The sequence below is a fragment of the Fusarium oxysporum genome, chromosome 11, assembly GCF_000149955.1.
Source record: "Fusarium oxysporum f. sp. lycopersici 4287 chromosome 11, whole genome shotgun sequence".
Classification (NCBI taxonomy): domain Eukaryota; kingdom Fungi; phylum Ascomycota; class Sordariomycetes; order Hypocreales; family Nectriaceae; genus Fusarium; species Fusarium oxysporum.
This window is the reverse complement of record NC_030996.1, coordinates 451,467-459,555: the sequence shown is the minus strand read 5'-3', so window position 1 is coordinate 459,555 and position 8,089 is coordinate 451,467. Positions and strand designations below refer to the sequence as shown.

Genomic DNA, 8,089 nt, shown 5'->3' with positions numbered 1-8,089 from the left:
CTGAGCTCGGGAGCTGTCTCTGCTCCTGTTGCCGAGCCTGGCAGGGAGGTCTCCTACCATGAGTACAAGCCCAAGCCATACGATCCCGGCTATGGTATAGAGAAGCCGAAGCCTCACAAGCCGTGGGAGAATTATCCCAGCCAGCCTGAGAAGCCGCACTATCCTCCTCCAAAGCCTCACAAACCAGAGCCTTGGCATCCTAAGCCGGAGCCTCACTATCCGCCTAAGCCTCATAAGCCAAAACCGCACTACCCACCTAAGCCTCATGAGCCAAAGCCTCACTATCCTCCTCCCAAGCCGCATAAGCCTGAGCCTCACTACCCACCTAAACCTCATAAACCTGATCATCCAGGCAAGCCTCATAAGCCGTGGGAGGATAACCCTGGTCAGCCTGGGAAGCCTCATTACCCTCCTCCTAAGCATCCCAAGCCTGAGCCTCATGAGCCAAAGCCTCACTACCCGCCTAAGCCTCATGAGCCAAAGCCTCACTACCCGCCTAAGCCTCATGAGCCAAAGCCTCACTACCCGCCTAAGCCTCATGAGCCAAAGCCTCACTACCCGCCTAAGCCTCATGAGCCAAAGCCTCACTATCCTCCTCCCAAGCCGCACAAGCCTGAGCCTCACTACCCGCCTAAGCCTCATGAGCCAAAGCCTCACTATCCTCCTCCCAAGCCGCACAAGCCTGAGCCTCACTACCCGCCTAAGCCTCATGAGCCAAAGCCTCACTATCCTCCTCCCAAGCCGCACAAGCCTGAGCCTCACTACCCGCCTAAGCCTCATGAGCCAAAGCCTCACTATCCTCCTCCCAAGCCGCACAAGCCTGAGCCTCACTACCCGCCTAAGCCTCATGAGCCAAAGCCTCACTATCCTCCTCCCAAGCCGCACAAGCCTGAGCCTCACTACCCACCTAAGCCTCATAAACCTGATTACCCAGGCAAACCAGATTACCCAGGACCTGGTAACCCCGATAAGCCTTCTACCTAGGCCAGCAACTCAGGGCCATCCTTTCATGCTTCAACAAAAGCTCAGCTTGATCTTGCTTGATGAAAAATCACACTTACGACTGGCCCCAAGTCTGGGATCATTGGGCCAGAGGACTTGTGGCTTATGTGCTAGGATGATGACAATGTTTGGAGGATGTTCACGCAAGGCAATCAACACTCGTTCCCTCACTTCTCACACATCTCAACGAGAGAAATTCTGTTTCACTTTTTAACTTTATGATTTCTACTCTCAGTCTTTGACATCTGTCGTTGAGTGGTTTCTTCTCTTCTTCTACTCTCTTTAATCCTGTTCTTCAATACTTAGGTTGAGAAAGTGGAAGGTGAACGCGACCTGACACTACATACTATCATTTATATCAAACATGTTATTCTCCCAAATTCCATTTCTGTGACTGTCCTGTATCGTTTTGAATCTCTGAACCATGATCCCTGTTCGTTGTGATCCAATAGCCATTATATACCGTGGAACTCACTAGTACTTCAGCATGGCATCTTCAACTCATACACGGCTTATTTCTATCCGTTTCTATTAACTACACACTATAAATGCCTGGTGCATAGGTCAATAAAGCTCAGTTCCGAGGGCAGTTCCGGAACCGGACTCTAAATTCCGATTATCCGTCATCAAGCGGGGTCAAGCACCCCATCTCACCATACGAACCTCACATCCTCATAAGTAACAGGTACACAGGTTTTATGCATCATTTCGTTGATTTGAGCTCATAAGATGACTGTCCATAGTGGCCCTGATGACTCGTGGCATGGGCTCATTACTTCGGATGGCCCATTCCAGCCAGAGAAGGACCGCTACCATCTTTACATCGGACTGTTCTGCCCTTTTGCTCACCGAGCAAATCTCGTTCGGCATCTCAAAGGTCTTCAAGATATTATCAGTTTATCCGTCGTGAAGCCATACCCCAAAGGTGATGATAAGGGATGGCCGGGTTGGCAGTTTCCGAGTCCTCCGGATGATCTCTATGAAGGGGCTACCGAAGATCACCTCTTCAAATCAAAGTATTTGCACGAAGTTTACTTCAGAGATGATCCTGATTATAAAGGTCGGTACAGTGTACCTGTTCTCTGGGATAAGAAGGAGAATCGAATGGTCAATAATGAGAGCCACGAATTGCTTCGTTGGTTGCCAACAGCCTTCGATTCCATCCTTGACTCGAACAGCCCCGGGCGAGACGTTGACCTCTATCCGGAAAACTTGAGATCGACCATTGACGGCATCAATATCTGGATGCAACGAGACCTCAACAGTGGCGTCTACAAAGCCGGTTTCGCAACGACCCAGGAGGACTACAACAACAATGTGCCAACAGTCTTCGCGGCACTTAACAAGCTCGAGGCACTGATCCACCAAAATGGAGGACCCTATATCCTTGGCAAGCAGCTCACCGAAGTTGACATACGCGCGTATGCTACTGTCGTCAGATTTGATGTTGTGTATGTTGGCCACTTCAAGTGCGACCTCGGAACCATTCGCGCCAACTACCCAGTCATTCATGAGTGGCTCAAGAACCTCTACTGGAATGTTCCAGGTTTCAAAGAGACGACAGACTTCAGGCATATCAAGGAAAACGTAAGTGCATAACTAATCTACCTGGATAGGACTAATTTGGGGGTATAGTATACAAAAAGCCATTACAAGATCAATCCTCTTGCTATTACACCTCTTGGTCCCTTTCCATATATGGAAGAGGGCGTTGACTTGGACTTTGGCAAGCTGAAGCCAGGAGTGATTCGTCACCCGGCTGTGCTTGAGCGTCAGAAGGAGCTGTATGGTTCGGAGGAATTTAGTCAAAGACTCTAGTAACCGCGTAGATAATACACTGCTACATGAATGGATACACATGATGCATTAGATTAGCCTTCGAGTATTTCGCGCCTGATGGTCGAAACGACCCTTATGTTATCTTGATTCGTATTTGCTCCATGCGAGCATCATTCTTGGGCTGAAGTTCTGAGGCCCACTGCCCAAATCCATCAAGACGGCCCCGTGTTTCCTGCATTCAATTCCATGCCTGTAGCAGACTGTAGCCATGTGTTCCAGTCAATGTCAGTATCAATATCCATATTGATATCGATGTCTCCTAATCCGTTGCCACTTTGATCCATGTCGGTCCAAAGCCACGACGCAACATCTGCATCTCCAGGCTGGCCATCGGCCCATGTTTGGCGAAGCATGGTCATCTCTGTTGGCATTATATCACCAGCTACGCCCATCTGAAGACCAGGGTGGTAAGAGGCAAAGTCGAACGAGGGGTTTGCCCACTGAGTGGCATTGTCACCCATGGCCTGATTAGCTAGAGATTGCTTTGTGTTGCTCTCACCGGTTTGAGGCACAGGTTGCTCGGAAATGCCATAGGTAGTCTTGCCGACAGCGGAACGCCAATGTTCAAGAAACCGCTGCTGCAAATTTGCCTCCTGCGATGATTCCGGGCTGACAGGAATAGGAAGGGCGCGATCAGCCTGCTCCAGAGTCTCGATCACAGCAGTGTTGTTCCGAATTTGCACCAATTGCTCGTCCCGATGACTTCTCGCTTTAGCCATTAATCGACGCAGCGGAACCCACATACGCGCATTTTTGGTCATGTTGTGCTGCGATGGTATCAACCAGACGCTGTGCAGAGCCACCCATGCGCGTTCAACAGTAGGCGACCACTGCCGTCTGGATATCTCAATCAGAAGCCATACAATGGCATACCAGTGAGTATACGTCTGGTAGATCCATCGCCACTGACGGCATTTCGTCTCAGCATTGAGCGCGTGGTTATGCTCTGCGACCTCAATAGCGGCGACAAGCAGTTTGTCTCGAATCTCGTCCGAGAACCGCTCATTTGGTGACGCAAAAAGCGACGGAAGATACACTAAGAGTGTCAGCTTGGAAAGCACAAGCCGCGTACACACGATCCCGACCCAGTTGGCTATATCTTCTGGATGTGCGGAGCGGAAAAGGTAGCCATTCTCGAGCTTTTCTTGGATACCGTCGAGCAGCTTAGCCTGCTCCCCGAGGGTAGGCCCAGATGAGTGAATACTCGATGCCATCAATTGCCTCGAAACTCGAGCTAGTTCACACATGGCGAGTGCGAAAGACATGTCTGTAACGCCTTTGCGCTCTGGAGGAGTCTCCTTCGTTTCGGGCTCAATGTCCGAAGTGTTGACGTTGAGAGGTATCTTGGTATCGAAGCTGTCTTGTGTGATTGAGAATTCAGTCCCCTGATCTTCAGACGCACGAATGTCAACCGTAATGATCATCCACCAAAGACGACGTCGTTGCTCAACTTCAAACGGTGAGAGATGCTGGAACCTTGAACCGTCTCGGTGAAGGCCAACAGCGTGAGCCATACGAATCATCAAACCAGTCATCATCCAAACGTAGACAGGGCTATCGTACCGCCTCGCGAGAGATAAGAAGATGACCAAGGCCTGAACAAGGACAATGTCCGGGTTGTTGAGGAAGTCTGCTCGTGCCAAAGCCTGTTCAAGGCCTCGACGGAACTTCATATTGAGCTCCGTTTTCGTAGATCCAAAATTGGCTAGCACATCGTCGTCTTCCATGGACGTGATGGCAGCATAGTAGATGGAGAAGAGCAGCGCTTGGTGCTCGAGAGATACCTTGGCCGCTGTCCCAGGTGAAGGACGAACCATCTTTCTGATGCTCGGCATATGCACAATGTGCATGATGAGGTTGATGTTCTCGTCGAATACGTCCAGTAAGAAGGGGATCTGTGATGGTAACGGACTGAAGTCCTGTTCGCCAGGCGATGCAGGAGCTTGGCTGTTTCGAAACAAGAAAGCATGCCGCTCCGATGGTTCTCGGTAGAGTTCCTGAGTTGAGGGAGTGCTGACCGGAAAGTCTTCATCTTCGGAAGACTCATCGTCATTTGCCATCCTACGAGTGTCCATCTTTAACCCCTCGAGCTGCAGGCAGTCAGAGCGATAAACGGGAAGAAGCAAGGCTGGAGTTGACGTACCTCATCGCTGATACGGGACCAGAAGCCACTAGCTACATATTTCTCTCTATTCTTATCCTTGATCACCATTCTCCCAAAATGTTTCTGTACATCTGAAGCCGTCGATGTCGACGACGGACTAGCTGCGTCCTTTACGACATCCTGAGGCGATGGAGCATCCGAAGACGCACCCCTACTCGCAGCAGCATTAGCCACCTCAAGCTGTCCACTCAACTCCTTGACCAAATTCTCCAGCGTCCGCAGTCTATTCATAACCTGATCCGTACCAGAGCCACCGGCACCCTGTCCTGCGACACCCTGTCCATTATCGGCGATGCGCTCCAAGCGCCGTGCCCATCTTGGCGGACGGTCATTGGAGGGCACCACGCAGGGAATATTAGCCTTGCGACAGTTTGAACATGGCGACAGCTTGTCGCAGCGCACTTTACGACTGCGACATACAACGCAGCTGCGGAGCTTGGCTGTGGAGGCGTTCCTCGCGTTTTTCTCGGGCGCGGAGGCCGAATCTGACGCGAGAGGGGTTGGGACAGCGGGGGAGGGCGTCATTCGTAATGAACAGCGATAAACTGACGGACAAAGATGAGATGGCAGCTTGTACACACAGCTTCGTCTGGCAATAGTTTGATCTTTTTGTCGCGATAGAGAGTTACGTCTTTCTACGAGGGAAATGAGCTTTTCATCGGGTGAACTATCGTGGTAGATGCGCTGCTTCCAACCATCGCTATCATGTATCATCAGTCACTACTTCATCACTGCTTTCGGCAAACTAGGGATTCATCATAGGTAGAATTTCTCTCAGTGCTAAGCCTTCTCCAAGTGTCTCTTTACTATTGAACTTGTAATCAGCTGTTAAAACATATACATGATCTATTGTTATCCATTTACTCTGATCCCCAAGCCTGACTGATAAGTAGCTGCGATACCGAGTGTTATAGCCCTGATAGGTTATCTGAAAGTAAAGATAAGCGCTAAAGCATTTTGGGACAACTGTACCATTCTGATTCTCCCCAGAACCGATGCCTCAGGATAATCAGTCATCATGTCAACTTCTCTGAATAGGACACCAAGAGTTGATTCAAGACGGCCTGGGAATCTTTATTGTGATGATTATTATTTGTATCAAGTAGAAACTAGACAATACGAGCTAATTTATATATACGTCCACGCTGTGTTCCCAAGCAATTCCCAACGCCTTCTAAATGCACCTTATTCCGTTGGACCCCCTCAGTAGGTGATGGATGCAATCTTGTTCACGTACTCAGCATGCGTCTCTACCAGCAGTTTATCTGCCAGCCATTTCCCAGCGTCCTCTCTTGAAATGGTGAATCCGATCTCCAAAGACTCTATCCCGTTCTTGGGGTCCTCGATGCCCACGCGCACTGGCGTTTCACTCTCACCGTCCACCAACAAACTGCCCCGCAAGATGGTAAAGTCCTCACCACTATCGGCCAACTTGGTCTCCATGATCTTTTTGTCTTCGTGGGGGACCTTCAAAGCAATCGCATATATAGGGTACAACAGAAGGGGATAATCGCGCCCAAAGTCTGACATGCCAGTGGTGCTAAAGACAGTGATATGCGGCCTTCCAACGGCACCCTCTGCACGTATTTGCGCGAGAGCATCAAGAAGGACAGCGATGCCGACCCGACAACAGTTGGGATCATCAATCGTCATTTTGTGAATGATTGGTTTGCCGCCGATCGTGGAGACAACCGCATCCACGATTGAGCCATCGTCCTTTTTCAGACAAGAAGCTACTGCCTTGATGTCGTGGGCATTGCCTTCAATAATTTGTAGATTTGGATAGCTTTTTGGGGAGACATGAGCCTCGAGTTTTGCCGGAACTCGACATAATGCGACACAGTTATGCCCTGCAGCCAGTGAATGCTTCAGCGCTGAGAGGCCTACGCCTGTGCTAGCGCCAAAGAAAGCGATTGTCTTTGGTGAAGACATGATGGTGCGTGAGATGGCGTTTAGGAGATTGAAGAGGGTCGGTTATGGTTGTTTCACTAGAGGAATTCTTTAAATACAGAATCTTTATTGTTGGAGTCTATTGTTAATTGTCGAGGCCGCGACCTTTCTTTTGTAGAGTTAGCTTGAGGCCGACGGTTGACCGAAAGCGAACAGGCCTGTAAAACGACTGCTAGAATCTCGCTCTTTTTTCGCGTCCCCCTCGCCTGGCTGCCTGACTGGACAAGCAGGACAAGCTCGGGGTTGGGCGCCAACCGCAATTTAGCCGTACTGAGTTCTTGATTCCACCTCTTATGCACTGAAGCATAATTACCGAACATGTAGAGGTTTTGCATGACTTGTTGTCGATGGCTATCGCCAGCATACAGCCCGCAATGTCTCGAGCTGACCGATAACGCAATAGATGAGGCTGTGGCCTTGAAAATGCATCTATTGGTTACACCCAGCATATGCAGTCAGCATTTTACTGGACGCCATCCCATCCGCGTGAAAGCAAGTCCCTAAAGCTACGGCCCAGAAAGTAAAGCGTGGCGAGGTCTGCGGCTGAAACTTGGTGTCTTTATCATCGTGGTTTGGGCACCTGCAAACTAAATTAGAAGCGGAGTAATACTGCGAAACGAAGAAGCGTCAGTTTCGTTAGACCGCCATGGCGACGCAAATGGCTCCTTCAAGCGATAAAAATGCGCAGAGTCTCTGGGATCAAGCCTTCAGCTCCCTCAGCGCAGATTTAAAAACAGCACTTGGCCAGGCTGCCACCCATAAGCGCGACATTCTAGCCGCCGCTCTGGAAGCAGCGGAGAACCGCAAAGCTACCAGTCTCCGCAAGCGTTGGAAGTTCAAACGCTCAAATGGAGAAGTCGTGATTATCCGAGATGTCCTGGAAAAGATCGCCAAATGGATTGATTCCTTCAAAGCAGTCGGCGATGCGGCTGTGCAGTTTGATGCCAGCAACGCTTCGCTGCCCTGGGCGGCTGTCAGACTGCTTCTTCAAGTGACGGTTAACGATGTCCAACAATATGGAACCATGGTTCAGGACCTCGAGATAAAAAAGCTCTTGAAACCTTTGTCAAGAAGTTTTGCAGCTTTGGAAAGGATCATGACTTGTCGACAATTCTTTTCTTTGACAATAGAATT

General features: G+C 49.9%; 5 protein-coding genes across 5 annotated transcripts; 3 read left to right on the top strand and 2 right to left on the bottom strand.

Moving 5' to 3' along the window:
• Positions 1-15: 15 nt before the first annotated feature.
• FOXG_22492 (uncharacterized protein) lies at positions 16-1,382 on the top strand (the record flags this gene model as incomplete). The annotated part of the gene is made up of 1 exon (XM_018402896.1): positions 16-1,382. A coding segment is annotated over one exon (969 nt), but the record flags the coding sequence as incomplete, so codon positions are not given.
• Positions 1,383-1,622: 240 nt separating this feature from the next.
• On the top strand, positions 1,623-4,899 carry FOXG_16651 (glutathione S-transferase). Its single transcript, XM_018396679.1, has 2 exons — positions 1,623-2,589; positions 2,638-4,899. The coding sequence occupies exons 1-2, from the start codon at positions 1,732-1,734 to the stop codon at positions 2,818-2,820; spliced, it is 1,041 nt and encodes a 346-aa protein (XP_018257284.1). The 5' UTR covers positions 1,623-1,731; the 3' UTR covers positions 2,821-4,899.
• On the bottom strand, positions 2,579-5,658 carry FOXG_16650 (uncharacterized protein). The gene is made up of 2 exons (XM_018396678.1): positions 4,985-5,658; positions 2,579-4,931 (listed from the first exon to the last, which is right to left on the bottom strand). The coding sequence occupies exons 1-2, from the start codon at positions 5,528-5,530 to the stop codon at positions 2,994-2,996; spliced, it is 2,484 nt and encodes an 827-aa protein (XP_018257283.1). The 5' UTR covers positions 5,531-5,658; the 3' UTR covers positions 2,579-2,993.
• A 407-nt stretch (positions 5,659-6,065) lies between these two features.
• FOXG_16649 (uncharacterized protein) lies at positions 6,066-7,110 on the bottom strand. Its single transcript, XM_018396677.1, has one exon. It carries the CDS (start codon positions 6,935-6,937, stop codon positions 6,209-6,211), a length of 729 nt encoding a protein of 242 aa, XP_018257282.1. The 5' UTR covers positions 6,938-7,110; the 3' UTR covers positions 6,066-6,208.
• A 289-nt stretch (positions 7,111-7,399) lies between these two features.
• Positions 7,400-8,055, top strand: FOXG_22491 (uncharacterized protein; the record flags this gene model as incomplete). The annotated part of the gene is made up of 2 exons (XM_018402895.1): positions 7,400-7,982; positions 8,038-8,055. The coding sequence occupies exons 1-2, from the start codon at positions 7,602-7,604 to the stop codon at positions 8,053-8,055; spliced, it is 399 nt and encodes a 132-aa protein (XP_018257281.1). The 5' UTR covers positions 7,400-7,601.
• Between the last annotated feature and the right edge of the window lie 34 nt (positions 8,056-8,089).

Bases quoted from the DNA above. Each gene is read 5' to 3' on its own strand.
- FOXG_16651 (XM_018396679.1), top strand. From the start codon at position 1,732: ATGACTGTCCATAGTGGCCCTGATGACTCGTGGCATGGGCTCATTACT. The intron at 2,590-2,637 runs GTAAGTGCATAA...TTGGGGGTATAG, and splicing joins TCAGGCATATCAAGGAAAAC to TATACAAAAAGCCATTACAA.
- FOXG_16650 (XM_018396678.1), bottom strand. From the start codon at position 5,530: ATGACGCCCTCCCCCGCTGTCCCAACCCCTCTCGCGTCAGATTCGGCC. The intron at 4,932-4,984 runs GTACGTCAACTC...GACTGCCTGCAG, and splicing joins GGTCCCGTATCAGCGATGAG to CTCGAGGGGTTAAAGATGGA.
- FOXG_16649 (XM_018396677.1), bottom strand. From the start codon at position 6,937: ATGTCTTCACCAAAGACAATCGCTTTCTTTGGCGCTAGCACAGGCGTA.